This window comes from Pecten maximus, chromosome 4 (assembly GCF_902652985.1).
Source record: "Pecten maximus chromosome 4, xPecMax1.1, whole genome shotgun sequence".
In the NCBI taxonomy this organism is placed as follows: domain Eukaryota; kingdom Metazoa; phylum Mollusca; class Bivalvia; order Pectinida; family Pectinidae; genus Pecten; species Pecten maximus.
Window position 1 is genome coordinate 163016 of NC_047018.1, and position 17478 is coordinate 180493.

At 39.0% G+C, this 17478-nt stretch overlaps 2 protein-coding genes across 4 annotated transcripts in view; one reads left to right on the forward strand and one right to left on the reverse strand.

Moving 5' to 3' along the window:
- Window positions 1-2086, reverse strand: part of LOC117324893 (tyrosine-protein kinase SYK-like) — a 54915-nt gene extending 52829 nt beyond the window's left edge. For 2 of the 3 annotated variants that reach the window (XR_004532078.1, XM_033880721.1), the window contains exons 1-2: window positions 1917-2086; window positions 463-693 (exon numbers count right to left, since the gene is read on the reverse strand). Coding sequence is in view for 2 of the 3 variants with exons in the window: in XM_033880721.1 (XP_033736612.1) it covers window positions 463-644 (182 nt within the window). In the remaining variant the exon portion in view is untranslated. The remainder of the gene's footprint in view (window positions 1-462; window positions 694-1916) is intronic. The other variant, XM_033880722.1, reaches the window with a different exon arrangement.
- Window positions 2087-2301: 215 nt separating this feature from the next.
- The window catches only part of LOC117324894 (alpha-N-acetylglucosaminidase-like), a 38227-nt gene continuing 23050 nt past the window's right edge, over window positions 2302-17478 (forward strand). Inside the window, exons 1-8 of the mRNA XM_033880723.1 lie at window positions 2302-2386; window positions 6535-6580; window positions 8103-8260; window positions 10571-10755; window positions 14486-14633; window positions 14881-14951; window positions 15776-15937; window positions 16158-16223. Of these exons, the coding sequence (XP_033736614.1) occupies window positions 2357-2386; window positions 6535-6580; window positions 8103-8260; window positions 10571-10755; window positions 14486-14633; window positions 14881-14951; window positions 15776-15937; window positions 16158-16223 (866 nt within the window). The 5' untranslated portion in view covers window positions 2302-2356. The remainder of the gene's footprint in view (window positions 2387-6534; window positions 6581-8102; window positions 8261-10570; window positions 10756-14485; window positions 14634-14880; window positions 14952-15775; window positions 15938-16157; window positions 16224-17478) is intronic.

Below are 17478 nucleotides of genomic sequence, written 5' to 3' on the forward strand. Positions count from 1 at the left end.
TCGGTTTCATGTTCAGCAACCTCCATGTGAAGCCCAAGAAATATCCTTCTTGTACTTTTCTAAATCTATATCATCATCATAGACAAGTGGTTCATTATCCTGTGATATACAGCTATATCATGGTCATAGACAAGTGGTTCATTATCCTGTGATTTACAGCTATATCATGGTCATAGACAAGTGGTTCATTATCCTGTGATATACAGCTACATTTGTATATCATGGTCATAGACAAGTGGTTCATTATCCTGTGATATACAGCTATATCATGGTCATAGACAAGTGGTTCATTATCCTGTGATCTACAGCTATATTATGGTCATAGACAAGTGGTTCATTATCCTGTGATATACAGCTATATCATGGTCATATACCAGTGGTTCATTATCCTCTGATCTACAGCTATATCATGAATATGTAAATCAATTTTGTGGGCTTCCTATTCGCTGAAAATAAACTTACTTGCCATTATGACAGATACTGATGGCAAAGTTGCCAAGGACACCAATGCTCTCCCTAAGGAGGTAAAGTCCCTCTGTTGTTCCATGTCCTTGGAGAATACACTCTGCCTCCTCTCGTGTGACCCGACCGTAGAAATATTTCACAGTGGATGGAAGGGTTGGGGGCTGCCACTTGCTGGCCATGTTGTCTTCAGTCAAGTTCACTCACTTATGTGTTTCTTCATACATTCTTCTTATCAACAGAAAAGGAAACATTAATATCCATTTAATCTATATTTAAACATCAAAATATCTGTCTCATGATCTATATCCACAATAAAGGTTACTTATATAATCATCTTGGAAATATTTGTCCATTTGTCATCAATTTGATCTATATCTAGCCAAAACTACACTTTGTATTACTCCAATATTTCTATATCTACACTTTGTATTACTCCAATATTTCTATATTTACCTACACTTTGTATTACTCCAATATTTCTAAATTTACCTACACTTTGTATTGCTCCAATTTACTCCAATATTTCCATGTTTACATATACCTACACTTTGCATTATCCCTCTTAAATATTTTATCATCTCCATCTACACATTTTGGTATCCCTCTCTTTCTACTCTGCAGGGTTATAGGCTGTGACAATATATATATTATCTTTTAATAAGGTCAATCTCGATCTTTGTATTTTTAGTGTCCATTTCCTACATTCATTCATATTCCCTCACATCTTCCTCTATTCATTTTTTGATATTGATCAATATTTCTTAATCCTGTAAGTATCACAGATACATATATGTACTTTCTACCATATATACATATATGTACCCACTTATTACTTAATTGGTAAATCCATATAGCTTAATTGAAGTGTTTTAAGTATTTTAAAAATGTGTCCTTTTCAGATGCAAAAGCGGTTACTCTGTCTAATCTTAATGGACTTCCTGAAAAAAGTAGGGTTCTTTTCATTTTCTATATATGCTTCAAATATACATGTATTAAAGGCTACAATATATATTATTAGGATCAGGCCTCCAGCACGAAGAGAAACATTTTACAACTTGGCTTGAAATCTTGCGTAAGTATTCCATTAAATATGACCATACATATACTTTCAATTTACTTTACAATATGTGCAAAGTGCATGTGTTGTATAATGCTAATAAAAATAATCTAGACCAGGAAGATATGAATGTTCACAAGCAGATACCACAACTTTACCATGCGGTATACTATCAATATTACAAACAAATCTACAGAATTAACATATCTATATGTGTATGACGATTGATGTATAAAAGTTGTAATATTAATTACAACGTATATGTATTGTGTATGAGCGTCAATGATGAGGGGTACCCAATGATGAATTCACTTCCCTGTCACTCAAGATATGAACTTTTGATACATTTATTCTCAATGATATAATTTTTTTCGGATCGACAAAAATGACTTACCTCTGAGTCGAAAGTTCAGCATATGTGTCCTCTTTTTCGGTCTGTTTGACTGACACAGTTCATTAACAACCAAAATATCTTAAGTTGGTGGATTTTCGATACAAAACCACTAGGCCTATAACAGTGAACAAGGAAGTAAACATCCAGGAAAGGTGTTCCACTAAAAGTCAGAATGGATAAATACTTCCGGAATTTTAATACATATAAATATGCGTGTACATTCAAATGTTATCGAACAAATAATAAACCACGACTATGTATCTTAAACTTCTGATTTAATAGGATTCTCGTATTTTTATGATATTGGTAAATATTGATTACATAATGTTTACGCTCTCGTTTATTCGGATTTCTCTGGATTTACATGTGCACTGAATTTCCGAATGGATTGTTGATCACATGACAGACGACACCTTTCCACCTTGCACAGGGATGCTCAGATGATGTGTTCCACATTCACAAAGATTCGTGTATGATATTTTGATATATGAATAACTTAACATTGTATCCCCATGTTTGATTGATATATTGTCGTGACATAATTATAGTGGTAGCGAGAATGTTGTTTCCATAAGGTTGTTTGGTAGTCTAGTTTCACTTTGAGAAAGCAAGTGATCCCGATGATCCGACAAACTTGTTATCTGTTAGGTTAATCCACGATAAAGTGGATGTTTTAACTCGGGGTGCTAATTAACAGTTACAAGTGACCGTGGAGGATCAGGTAAATCTTTGTCTGTGACATGTATGAATAACCTCCCCTGCCTGATCAGACAACATGACAAACGGTTTGTCCGTAATAATTCATTTAAATACTTAAAATACAGGGTCCTTGCCCATTATCATGACGAACAATAACCGTGACATAAAATGACACGGAGTATTGCGAGCTTTTCCATGGTGTCTTTTTCAGCGATTGATGTTCTGCGTCATGTAAGTATTTGTAACAGGGATCGAGGAGTAATGAAAAATACCTTGCCCATGCCGGACTTTGAACTAGTGACCTTTCACTATCAAGGCAAACATCCTACAGTGTGTAGCTAGTACCTACAGTGTGTAGCTAGTACCTACAGTGTGTAGCTAGTACCTACAGTGTGTACCTAGTACCTACAGTGTTTACCTAGTACCTACAGTGTGTACCTAGTACCTACAGTGTTTACCTAATACCTACAGTGTGTAGCTAGTACCTACAGTGTGTAGCTAGTACCTACATTGTGTACCTAGTACCTACAGTGTGTACCTAGTACCTACAGTGTGTACCTAGTACCTACAGTGTTTACCTAGTACCTACAGTGTTTACCTAGTACCTACAGTGTTTACCTAGTACCTACATTGTGTACCTAGTACCTACAGTGTTTACCTAGTACCTACAGTGTTTACCTAGTACCTACAGTGTTTACCTAGTACCTACAGTGTGTAGCTAGTACCTACATTGTGTACCTAGTACCTACAGTGTGTACCTAGTACCTACATTGTGTACCTAGTACCTACAGTGTGTACCTAGTACCTACAGTGTTTACCTAGTACCTACAGTGTTTACCTAGTACCTACAGTGTGTAGCTAGTACCTACAGTGTGTAGCTAGTACTTACAGTGTTTACCTAGTACCTACAGTGTTTACCTAGTACCTACAGTGTGTAGCTAGTACCTACAGTGTGTACCTAGTACCTACAGTGTTTACCTAGTACCTACAGTGTTTACCTAGTACCTACAGTGTTTACCTAGTACCTACAGTGTGTAGCTAGTACCTACAGTGTGTACCTAGTACCTACAGTGTGTACCTAGTACCTACAGTGTTTACCTAGTACCTACAGTGTTTACCTAGTACCTACAGTTTTTACCTAGTACCTACAGTGTGTAGCTAGTACCTACAGTGTTTACCTAGTACCTACAGTGTGTAGCTAGTACCTACAGTGTTTACCTAGTACCTACAGTGTGTAGCTAGTACCTACAGTGTTTACCTAGTACCTACAGTGTTTACCTAGTACCTACAGTGTGTAGCTAGTACCTACAGTGTTTACCTAGTACCTACAGTGTGAAGCTAGTACCTACAGTGTGTACCTAGTACCTACAGTGTTTAGCTAGTACCTACAGTGTGTACCTAGTACCTAAAGTGTGTACCTAGTACCTACAGTGTTTAGCTAGTACCTACAGTGTGTACCTAGTACCTAAAGTGTGTACCTAGTACCTACAGTGTTTACCTAGTACCTACAGTGTGTAGCTAGTACCTACAGTGTGTACCTAGTACCTACAGTGTTTACCTAGTACCTACAGTGTGTACCTAGTACCTACAGTGTGTACCTAGTACCTACAGTGTTTACCTAGTACCTACAGTGTGTACCTAGTACCTACAGTGTTTACCTAGTACCTACAGTGTTTACCTAGTACCTACAGTGTGTAGCTAGTACCTACAGTGTGTACCTAGTACCTACAGTGTATACCTAGTACCTACAGTGTTTACCTAGTACCTACAGTGTTTACCTAGTACCTACATTGTTTACCTAGTACCTACAGTGTGTAGCTAGTACCTACAGTGTGTACCTAGTACCTACAGTGTTTACCTAGTACCTACAGTGTTTACCTAGTACCTACAGTTTTTACCTAGTACCTACAGTGTGTAGCTAGTACCTACAGTGTTTACCTAGTACCTACAGTGTGTACCTAGTACCTACAGTGTTTACCTAGTACCTACAGTGTGTAGCTAGTACCTACAGTGTTTACCTAGTACCTACAGTGTTTACCTAGTACCTACAGTGTTTACCTAGTACCTACAGTGTGTAGCTAGTACCTACAGTGTTTACCTAGTACCTACAGTGTGTAGCTAGTACCTACAGTGTGTACCTAGTACCTACAGTGTGTACCTAGTACCTACAGTGTTTAGCTAGTACCTACAGTGTGTACCTAGTACCTAAAGTGTGTACCTAGTACCTACAGTGTGTACCTAGTACCTACAGTGTTTAGCTAGTACCTACAGTGTGTACCTAGTACCTACAGTGTGTACCTAGTACCTACAGTGTGTAGCTAGTACATACAGTGTTTACCTAGTACCTACAGTGTGTACCTAGTACCTACAGTGTGTACCTAGTACCTACTTTTACATATATATTCATTCAAATAAAAACAAAAGCTTCTGGTCAGATATGGATTAATACTCAACTTTCAATATCCCACACCATTTTATGTCACAGTAATATATATTTGCCACGATAATAGGCATGGACCCTGTATTAAAAATATGATTGGGATGCAATGCAATTACCTCACTTAGAATTATGTCTCTGTTAACACTGAACGTGAATGTCTTTATGAGCATTGTAACCCCTAAATATTTGTGACCACTTTTATGCAGAATATTATGATGAACAAACAGCCAAAACTGTTTCATTAAATAAAGGGAGCTCAAAATTCAACACAAGTGAAATTAAATACACATTAGTAAAATAATAACTATATGCATAAACTGTACACCAAATAAACACCTAGACACAAATACAAGCATGCAGTTATAGCTATTAAAAGTATGCCCTATCTTTTAACCGGGGAGGGTGTGTGGGAAAAGACACAGGTGAGCAAAATATTTTTGATAGCTAGGGACTTATCTGTAAAAGACAAGAAACACCCCTGAGAACCCCTGGCCTAATTATGGCAATGCAATTGATATCAAATATTGTAACAGAACGCATGATTACTTAAATTTAAATCACTGCCTTCACTCAAACTCACGGCCTCTGGCTTAAAATACCAGAATTACGCTCAACCGATAGAGCTAAAGAGGAGATCTCTCTTTGAAATGGTTTAGATCCTCACCCTTTAACTATATAGCATTTCTGGGCATCAAGAGATAAAGGGACATATTAGTTTCTTTAAACATAATCATGTTCTGAAAACAATCCCACAATCATGTTCTGAAAACAATCCCGGAGCCCAATGTTCTAAAAACAATCCTGGGGGTCTTGGGGCCCCTAAGGAGTCTGGACTTCATTTCTGGGTTTTATCTTTGAAGCAGTTGAGATCCCTTCCTCATAACCATATATGGCATTGTTTGACATCAACAAATAAAGCTATTAATTAATTGAACATATGAACATATTTCGACATTTGATCAAATTCAACCAGGTGAGCGATACAGGCCCTCTAGGCTTTTGTTTATGAATGTCTGCCTAAATTGTGTCATATCTGTCAAACAAGAGGTCAACTATTTTAAACCATTGTAGGGAAGGCAACTCTTATGTTTTTAACTGTTTCAGGAGGATTCTTTACATAAACTTATAGGGAAAGCGTTTATTCAGTGATATTTTGGAATGCATACTTTAGACTTGTTTTGTTTTCATTTTGAGGTGACAGAAAAGGGTGCCATTATTTCTCCCTAAGAAATCTTACTGACTCTCTATATCTCATATGGTATCACCATACGACCAGATTTTAACCAATCAAATGCAACAATTATGTCCAAGGTGCAATCATTTGTGATATTGGTTTTCTTGTGGGGGGAGGGAAATTAAGGGTCCCCACATGCATGCATTAACAAAGGGGAATTATGTAAACAGTATTATCATATCAGTATATCCAACCAAGATAATTTCAATGTTTTGTATTTGCTTATAGTTAATTTTACTTTATAGGTGTGCATCCTGCTAGTATTTGTTTCTACTGTTGGAGCCCTAAAAGGTAACTATAAATTCAAATAAAAACACACATATGTTAATATGACCATGAATACCAAAATATTAAAGCTCATCATAGTCTCCCTAAAATAGGAGACTAATAAAGTTAAACAAATTATTAGTTGAAAATTCATTGTTGTATCTTCATCTGAACTTAAAGCAGATTCATCTGACTGTTTTAATTTAATTGTCTTGCCAGTATTGCGAAGCTAGACTATGGTGTTACATTTCTGGCGACAACGGCAGTGTTGTCCTCATTTCACTTTGAAATTTTGTGTTTATATTCATTGCTAAAAAACCTGATATATCGTTAAATTCCATAGTGAAATCTTAATTCATTTACAAAATATCCAGAAATTACGGTCCAGTGACTCTGGAATTTAGGAATTTTGGGAATATGGACTTCAAAAGTTTTGAGATTAGCTCAGTTTCTGGATTTTGTGTTTATCTCAGTTTCTCAGAAAGTATCAATGTCATTTCAACCAAACCTGGAATATAGATCCATGCATTGTAGTATTGACAATACAACACAGCCTAGAGATCAAACCAATGTTAATTTATTGCTGTAATTTTAGGTTAAAAACCTTCATAGGTTTTAAGTTGAAATATATCTTTATTGCTTCTCTAATCTCTAAATTTTATATAATATAATTAGTTTATACCCCAATTGGAAAGAACTCTTTCATACTTGTGTATCGGATGTATTATAATCTCAATTTTCTGTCAAAGTGGTTTTGGGCGTAAAAATGACAAATTTAGGTTAATTTTGAGAATTAGTGATTTTGCGATATGTGATAATTCCATTGTTTTGCAATGCATCAATATTTACAAATATCTTTACAGTGGTGCACATTGCTTTAGATACATGTTGGGTAAGGGTTAATGTATACAGACAAACTATTTTGTGGAGGTTTTTTGGTTGTTTTTGGAAAAATTGCTGAAGATTTCGTGAATTTTGAGTTGATTGCTTAAAACTTTATTATATTGACCAAGCAGTTCATGCTTATTTGTTATCAATAAGTCTTTAATGAGAAGTTTGGTCAAAATGCTTGGAGGAAAGAAGCTGCTAGAGCACTGACAAAGGCGTTATGTACATCTACGTACAAGACTGATGGAGAGGAAACCTATAGTTGCCGTTTCATCGATAGGGGAATGTTAAAGCACATTCTGAGAATTTTGATGAGATTTTCCAGCAAAAACATTGGTAAATCCCTAAATCTTGCACCAGAAAGATCATGATACCTCACTCTTAACAATGTACATGTACAGCATTGTCCATAAATGATGCTGTTTCAATCAATGTTTATTTACCCACTCACGAGTCAGAATTTAAATTCACCAGTATTTTTCTGCTGACAACATTATTTATCTTATGCTTTAATATTTTATGAATTTTTCTATTCCTTGCTTTTATTGAGACAGAAAATTTAAGAAAGGTCATTTTATTGGTCATAGATGTTCTAGTTTCTTATTGTGGAAAGAATTATTGATAATTGACTAACTGCAATACTTGAATTCCATTTTAGAATTTAAGACATTAAATCATCTTAAACCAAAGGCTTCAAGAGAAACACAAGCAGCAGCTGCACAGGCTCTGATTGGGCGAGTTGTTGGAAAGCGAGCTGATGAGTTTAAAGTAGCCATTTCATCGACCTTAGGACCAGAAAATAGAGACACATTTCAGGTGATGAACTGGTATAACATCTTTATACTGGATATTACGAGGACTGAGAAAAATTCCCAGTATATATAAATATGTTTAGTTTATTAGGAGTTGGTATATCAGGAAATTTGAATGTATGCAAATAAATTTGAGAACACAAGTCCTATCTAGACATATTTAGACTTTTTAGATATGAGCAGTGAATATATACCCATAGAGGATTATGGTAAACTTTCGGTTAGTTTGAACGAAATTTGATGAATAATTATTAGAAATTATGCTTCAGAAAATAAGCATGTCTTCAAACTATCCAAGTCGATATCAGCGAAAATCTCAGCAAATAGTAAAATCATTAGACGTAAACACATCCAATGTAAATCTGTTATTTAACGACTGCCTAAACAATGACACATATATAAATAAGTAAAATGATAGTATTTTATTTAATTCAAAGTTAATTGATCATTAAACTTTCGTCATTTCGTGACATTTATTATGAATAAATAAGGAAGGTAGAGCCAACGTCAGTTCAGGTAGGTGGGTCCTTCAGCGGGGTGCTTCACTTGAACTTGGATACACAAGGTATGCAGGCCTAGGGCGATTAACAGAGTATAAGAATATAAAGAGGGGGGAGGTTAACCGCAACAAGGACAAGTGTCACCAGGTAAGTGGGTTACTTATAATTTATTTGTCGACTAGTTTCGCCTCTATATGCGAGGCTTCATCAGGACCTGTCCATGTTGAGGTTAACCTCCCCCCTCTTTATACCTCCGAAGGGTCAGGATGACCTATAGTCATCATGCTTCGTCCGTCGTCGTGCGCCGTGCGCCGTGCGTAAACTTTTCACATTTCAAACTTCTTCTCAAGTTCCACCAGTGGGATTGAGCTGAAACTTGCCTGAAATGATCCTGAGATGGTCCTGACCAAGTGTTGTTATTTTTCGGGTCGGTCCGAAATCCAAGATGGCCGCCATAGCCACCATTTTGAAAACACATTTTAAACTTCTTCTCATGTTCCACCAGTGCTATTGAGCTGAAACTTGCTAGAAATGATCCTGAGATGGTCCTGACCAAGTGTTGTTATTTTTCAGGTTGGTCCGAAATCCAAGATGGCCGCCATAGCCGCCATCTTGAAAAACACATTTTAAACTTCTTCTCAAGTTCCACCAGTGCTATTGAGCTGAAACTTGCCTGAAATGATCTGATAAGATCCCGACCAAGTGTTGTTATTTTTCGGGTCAGTCTGAAATCCAAGATGGCTGCCATAGCCGCCATCTTGAAAAATGCATTTTAAACTTCTTCTCAAGTTCCACCAGTGCTATTGAGCTGAAACTTACCTGAAATGATTCTGATAAGATCCTGACCAAGTGTTATTTTTTGGGTCGGTCCGAAATCCAAGATGGCCGCCGTGGCCGCCATCTTGAAAAACACACACATTTTAAACTTCTTCTCCAGTTCCACCAGTGGGATTGAGCTGAAACTTGCCAGAAATGATCCTGAGATGGTCCTGACCAAGTGTTGTTATTTTTCGGGTCGGTCCAAAATCCAAGATGGCCGCCGTGGCCGCCATCTTGAAAAACACATTTTAAACTTCTTCTCCAGTTCCACCAGTGCTATTGAGCTGAAACTTGCCTGAAGTGATCCTGATATAATCCTGACCAAGTGTTGTTATTTTTCGGGTCAGTCCGAAATCCAAAATGGCCGCCATAGCCGCCATCTTGAAAAACACATTTTAAACTTCTTCTCAAGTTCCACCAGTGCTATTGAGCTGAAACTTGCCTGAAATGATCCTGATAAGATCACGACCAAGTGTTGTTATTTTTCGGGTCTGTCCGAAATCCAAGATGGCCGCCATTTTGAAAACACATTTTAAACTTCTTCTCATGTTCCACCAGTGCTATTGAGCTGAAACTTGCCAGAAATGATCCTGAGATGGTCCTGACCAAGTGTTGTTATTTTTCGGGTCGGTCCAAAATCCAAGATGGCCGCCGTGGCCGCCATCTTGAAAAACACATTTTATACTTCTTCTCAATTTCCACCGGAGGGATTCAGCTCTAACTTACCAGAAATGATCCTGAGATGGTCCTTACCAAGTGTTGTTATTTATTGGGTCGGTCAGAAATCCAACAGTGCCACTATATACTTGCTACAGAGAATGCATACTACAATAATATAAGGTTTTTGATTTAGAGTCAGATGACCGTTAAGGCCCTTGGGCCTCTTGTTAACTTTTGTATCGTTTTGTAAGATTTAGATGGACAATTAGGGTATACTTACTTTTAAATTACTGTTCATTATTAAATAAAATGGTTTCTTTCTTCTTTTATTGTAGATTATCACATCTGGTCCCCATGTCAACATCACTGGGACTACCGGAGTGGCAGTTGCCATGGGACTGTACTATTACTTGACCAATCATTGTGGATGTCAGTACACATGGGCAGGACAACAGATGGACATCCCATCCAGTCTGCCCAAAATCCCTTCCCCGGGGATAACAATCACCACCAATGATAGGTATCAACTAAGATAATTTTGGAAAAAAGATACGAAAACAGTATGTCAATGTCAAGGGCCCAAGAACTCTAGACATTTTGACAGATTGATGTTTATATAGTCATGTCTCTCCCTGGTCACAGACATCAGACCGTTGATGTTAGTCTTGTCTCTCCCTGGTCACAGACATCAGACATCAGACCGTTGATGTTAGTCATGTGTCTCCCTGGTCACAGACATCAGACATCAGACCGTTGATGTTAGTCAAGTCTCTCCCTGGTCACAGACATCAGACATCAGACCGTTGATGTTAATCTTGTCTCTCCCTGGTCACAGACATCAGACCGTTGATGTTAGTCATGTGTCTCCCTGGTCACAGACATCAGACTGTTGATGTTAGTCATGTCTCTCCCTGGTCACAGACATCAGACCGTTGATGTTAGTCTTGTCTCTCCCTGGTCACAGACATCAGACCGTTGATGTTAGTCATGCGTCTCCCTGGTCACAGACATCAGACCGTTGATGTTAGTCATGTCTCTCCCTGGTCACAGACATCAGACATCAGACATCAGACCGTTGATGTTAGTCTTGTCTCTCCCTGGTCACAGACATCAGACCGTTGATGTTAGTCCTGTCTCTCCCTGGTCACAGACATCAGACCGTTGATGTTAGTCATCTCTCTCCCTGGTCACAGACATCAGACATCAGACATCAGACCGTTGATGTTAGTCTTGTCTCTCCCTGGTCACAGACATCAGACCGTTGATGTTAGTCATCTCTCTCCCTGGTCACAGACATCAGACCGTTGATGTTAGTCATCTCTCTCCCTGGTCACAGATATCAGACCGTTAATGTTAGTCATGTGTCTCCCTGGTCACAGACATCAGACCGTTGATGTTAGTCATGTCTCTCCCTGGTCACAGACATCAGACATCAGACATCAGACCGTTGATGTTAGTCTTGTCTCTCCCTGGTCACAGACATCAGACATCAGACCGTTGATGTTAGTCTTGTCTCTCCCTGGTCACAGACATCAGACCGTTGATGTTAGTCATGTCTCTCCCTGGTCACAGACATCAGACCGTTGATGTTAGTCATGTGTCTCCCTGGTCACAGACATCAGACATCAGACCGTTGATGTTAGTCATGTCTCTCCCTGGTCACAGACATCAGACCGTTGATGTTAGTCATGTCTCTCCCTGGTCACAGACATCAGACCGTTAATGTTAGTCATGTCTCTCCCTGGTCACAGACATCAGACCGTTGACGTTAGTCATGTCTCTCCCTGGTCACAGACATCAGACCGTTGATGTAAGTCATCTCTCTCCCTGGTCACAGACATCAGACTGTTGATGTTAGTCATGTCTCTCCCTGGTCACAGACATCAGACCGTTGATGTTAGTCATCTCTCTCCCTGGTCACAGACATCAGACATCAGACTGTTGATGTTAATCTTGTCTCTCCCTGGTCACAGACATTAGACCGTTGATGTTAGTCTTGTCTCTCCCTGGTCACAGACATCAGACCGTTGATGTTAGTCTTGTCTCTCCCTGGTCACAGACATCAGACCGTTGATGTTAGTCATGTGTCTCCCTGGTCACAGACATCAGACATCAGACTGTTGATGTTAATCTTGTCTCTCCCTGGTCACAGACATTAGACCGTTGATGTTTATATAGTCATGTCTCTCCCTGGTCACAGACATCAGACATCAGACTGTTGATGTTAATCTTGTCTCTCCCTGGTCACAGACATCAGACCGTTGATGTTAGTCATGTCTCTCCCTGGTCACAGACATCAGACTGTTGATGTTAGTCATGTGTCTCCCTGGTCACAGACATCAGACCGTTGATGTTAGTCATGTGTCTCCCTGGTCACAGACATCAGACCGTTGATGTTAGTCATGTGTCTCCCTGGTCACAGACATCAGACCGTTGATGTTAGTCATGTGTCTCCCTGGTCACAGACATCAGACCGTTGATGTTAGTCTTGTCTCTCCCTGGTCACAGACATCAGACCGTTGATGTTAGTCATGTCTCTCCCTGGTCACAGACATCAGACATCAGACATCAGACCGTTGATGTTAGTCTTGTCTCTCCCTGGTCACAGACATCAGACCGTTGATGTTAATCTTGTCTCTCCCTGGTCACAGACATCAGACATCAGACCGTTGATGTCAGTCATGTCTCTCCCTGGTCACAGACATCAGAATGTTGATGTTAGTCATGTGTCTCCCTGGTCACAGACATCAGACCGTTGATGTTAGTCATGTCTCTCCCTGGTCACAGACATCAGACATCAGACCGTTGATGTTAGTCATGTGTCTCCCTGGTCACAGACATCAGACCGTTGATGTTAGTCATGTCTCTCCCTGGTCACAGACATTAGACCGTTGATGTTAGTCTTGTCTCTCCCTGGTCACAGACATCAGACCGTTGATGTTAGTCATGTCTCTCCCTGGTCACAGACATCAGACATCAGACCGTTGATGTTAATCTTGTCTCTCCCTGGTCACAGACATCAGACCGTTGATGTTAGTCATGTCTCTCCCTGGTCACAGACATCAGACATCAGACCGTTGATGTTAGTCATGTGTCTCCCTGGTCACAGACATCAGACTGTTGATGTTAGTCATGTCTCTCCCTGGTCACAGACATCAGACCGTTGATGTTAGTCATGTCTCTCCCTGGTCACAGACATCAGACATCAGACTGTTGATGTTAGTCATGTCTCTCCCTGGTCACAGACATCAGACTGTTGATGTTAGTTATGTCTCTCCCTGGTCACAGACATCAGACCGTTAATGTTAGTCATGTGTCTCCCTGGTCACAGACATCAGACATCAGACCGTTGATGTTAGTCATGTCTCTCCCTGGTCACCGACATCAGACCGTTGATGTTAGTCATGTCTCTCCCTGGTCACAGACATCAGACCGTTGATGTTAGTCTTGTCTCTCCCTGGTCACAGACATCAGACCGTTGATGTTAGTCTTGTCTCTCCCTGGTCACAGACATCAGACTGTTGATGATATCAGTAGCCTAATAGGTAGTCAGGTTATTCATTAGTTTAGTAGTGTATATTCAATGCAACAGAGCTACAGATTGAAACATAACATGTTTAGCCACTTCTGCAGACAAGCTCCATCTGGTAGTTAGTATTTTACCATTTTGTAGGGGCTTATATTATTTTTAGCCCACCATCACCAAATATGTCATTTGTAAGTTCCCCTTGGTCCCTATAGTTACGAATATTGTATTTTGAAACAGATCGGAAAACAACATAGCTCACAGGTGGCAGTCTTGGATTTTGACAATTGAATTTTTTTATTGCTATTTCACAGAAGGTACTAATTAAGGAATCATTCTCATATTTCATATTTAAGTTCCCCTTGGTCCCTGGTTGTGCATATTGCAATGTAGAGTTTCCCTTTGGTCTCCAGTTGTGCATGCAAGTCTGATTAAAAGAACTAAATGGATGACATTGAGTATGGCCATCTTGGATTTTGACAATTGCAGGTTGCTAATGCTTTATAGCATTATATAAAGGTATTTAATGTTTTGAAGAAATTGTAAAGAAGGGAAAAGAAGAGAAAAGATGAATGTCAAAATATCAAATATACCTAGAATATGTAGGAAGTCCCAAAAGGGAATCTATAAAGCTGTTGGAGCAATACCACACTTATTGATAACCTATTAGTTATTCTATCTGATTTCTTTTGTGAAATTGTAATAATTGTATACAATGTATCAGGTTCCGGTACTACCAGAATGTGTGTACAGTGGACTACTCATTTGTGTGGTATAAGTGGACAGACTGGGAACAACAGTTGGACTGGATGGCCCTACATGGTATCAACATGCCATTAGCCTTTACAGGACAGGAGGCCATATTTCAACGGGTATAATTGAACACACATTATTGTAAAGTACTATTAACTAAGTTGTAATTGTTGATTTGTAATGTCAGATCTATAATTAATCATATAGGCTTTAAAGTGAAAGACTGTTGATGTTGCAAAAAGTTTAAGGCCTGGAAAAGGAGATTATTAATTTTGTGATGAAGTAGAAAAACACATGCGAGAAATACTTAAGTGTAAATGTAAACATTTTATTAACATCAACATGACTATGGACATTTCTTTTCAGATTTACATGAGAATGGGATTCACGATGTATGATATACAAAGACATTTTGGTGGTCCAGCTTTCCTAGCCTGGTAAGTAAAATGTAAACTGTAAAATGAAAAAGCTAACATTAACCGGCTAAGAACTTACTACTTCTTGAGAAATTACACGTTTCCAAAAAATAAATTAAAAAAGTTATTGTACTCACATACACAATGGTATCTCCCCCACCTGCATGCATTGTCAAATAATTTAGAATACAAATAATTGAAAGGGAATGGAGTACTGCAGGTGAAACTGGGGGACAATAGGGGTTCCTCCTTTTCCGTCTGTTCGTCTGTCAGTCCGTCCACTGTTTTTTACACTTTTGTCAGCCATGCTTCAAGTTATGTTGGTAAAAGTTGGTATTTAACTTCAGTATGAGTAGCTACAGATCAAGTTGAAGTTTCAGGATTCGGATCAAGGTCACTGTTACTATTTTTCAACAGGGGCGACAGGGGACATGCATTACTTCAGCAATATACCCAGCATGCTGATTTGTAATGAATATCTTTCCTGGCAGGTCATGGATGGGAAACATGCCTGGTTTGGATGAACCACTACCTCATTAAACGTTTGGAGACACAAATTGGCATAAGTTATGTCCCCTGGCATATCAAGGATGGGTAGCATGCATAGTTGGGTTTAGCGCTATCTCACGGAAGATAATGTAGTCACAAATAATCTCCTCTTACATATGATTTATGTCACCTGGCAGGTCAAGGAATGGTATCATACCTCATTGAACCAATTAAGACACAAGTTATGTCCCCTTAAATATGAATTATCTCTAATGACAGGTCTGTGATGGGTATATCATTGAACAGAAAATATCCCAAGTTATCGCTAATTTTATATGAGTTATTTCCCTTAACAGGTCAAGGATGGGTAACATGCATGGTTGGGGAGGACCACTACCTCAGTCTTGGATAGACCAACAGTTGGTGCTACAACACAAGATCCTTGACCGGGCGAGGGAGCTTGGAATGATTCCTGTACTACCAGGGTTTGCTGGGCATGTTCCTGAGGCTATCACTTGGTGAATATGCACGTTGAGCAATAAATCAAAATATCAATAAAAAAAGGACCCAATATTTTCTAACCATTATACCAGATAATTTGGTGTTATTCTAAGCAGAAAAAGTCACGGATTACTTACATTTTGAACTGCTTTAATCTGTACATAAAGCAAAGTTTAGCATGGACTATTTGGGAAAATGGTGAACTATCTAAGAAAAACTTCCTTTTTCTGTTTGTAGGCTGTATCCTGAATCCAATGTTTCCAGATTGCCAGACTGGGCAGGATTCAATGGAACTTACTGTTGGTTAGTTTCTGTTAATAACATGATTAGATGGGTAATTGAATGTGCTTTCAAAAGACAAAATCATTTGTTTAGATTGATGCATACCACACATGCATAATTTGTGCATGTATGCCACTTTTCACAATTTTCAGATTTTTTTTTCTTTTTTTTTGTATTTGCAATCATTGAAATTATCTTAAGGTATATTGTTGTTTTAAATAAAACACTGTAGACGAGGTGTAATGATATACCTGGAACCCCCATAACACTGTAGACAGGGTGTAATGATATACCTGGAACCCCCATAGCACTGTAGACGATGTGTAATGATATACCTGGAACCCCCATAACACTGTAGACAAGGTGTAATGATATACCTGGAACCCCCATAACACTGTAGACGAGGTGTAATGATATACCTGGAACCCCCATAACACTGTAGACGAGTGGTAATCATATACCTGGAACCCCCATAACACTGTAGACGAGGTGTAATGATATACCTGGAACCCCCATAACACTGTAGACAAGGTGTAATGATATACCTGGAACCCCCATAACACTGTAGACGAGGTGTAATGATATACCTGGAACCCCCATAACACTGTAGACGATGTGTAATGATATACCTGGAACCCCCATAACACTGTAGACGAGTGGTAATGATATACCTGGAACCCCCATAACACTGTAGACGAGGTGTAATGATATACCTGGAACCCCCATAACACTGTAGACGTGGTGTAATGATATACCTGGAACCCCCATAACACTGTAGACGAGGTGTAATGATATACCTGGAACCCCCATAACACTGTAGACGTGGTGTAATGATATACCTGGAACCCCCATAACACTGTAGACAAGGTGTAATGATATACCTGGAACCCCCATAACACTGTAGACGAGGTGTAATGATATACCTGGAACCCCCATAACACTGTAGACGAGGTGTAATGATATACCTCGAACCCCCATAGCACTGTAGACGATGTGTAATGATATACTGGAACCCCTATAACACTGTAGACGATGTGTAATGATATACTGGAACCCCCATAACACTGTAGACAGGGTGTAATGATATACTGGAACCCCCATAACACTGTAGACGAGGTGTAATGATATACCTGGAACCCCCATAACACTGTAGACGATGTGTAATGATATACCTGGAACCCCCATAACACTGTAGACGAGGTGTAATGATATACCTGGAACCCCCATAACACTGTAGACAGGGTGTAATGATATACCTGGAACCCCCATAACACTG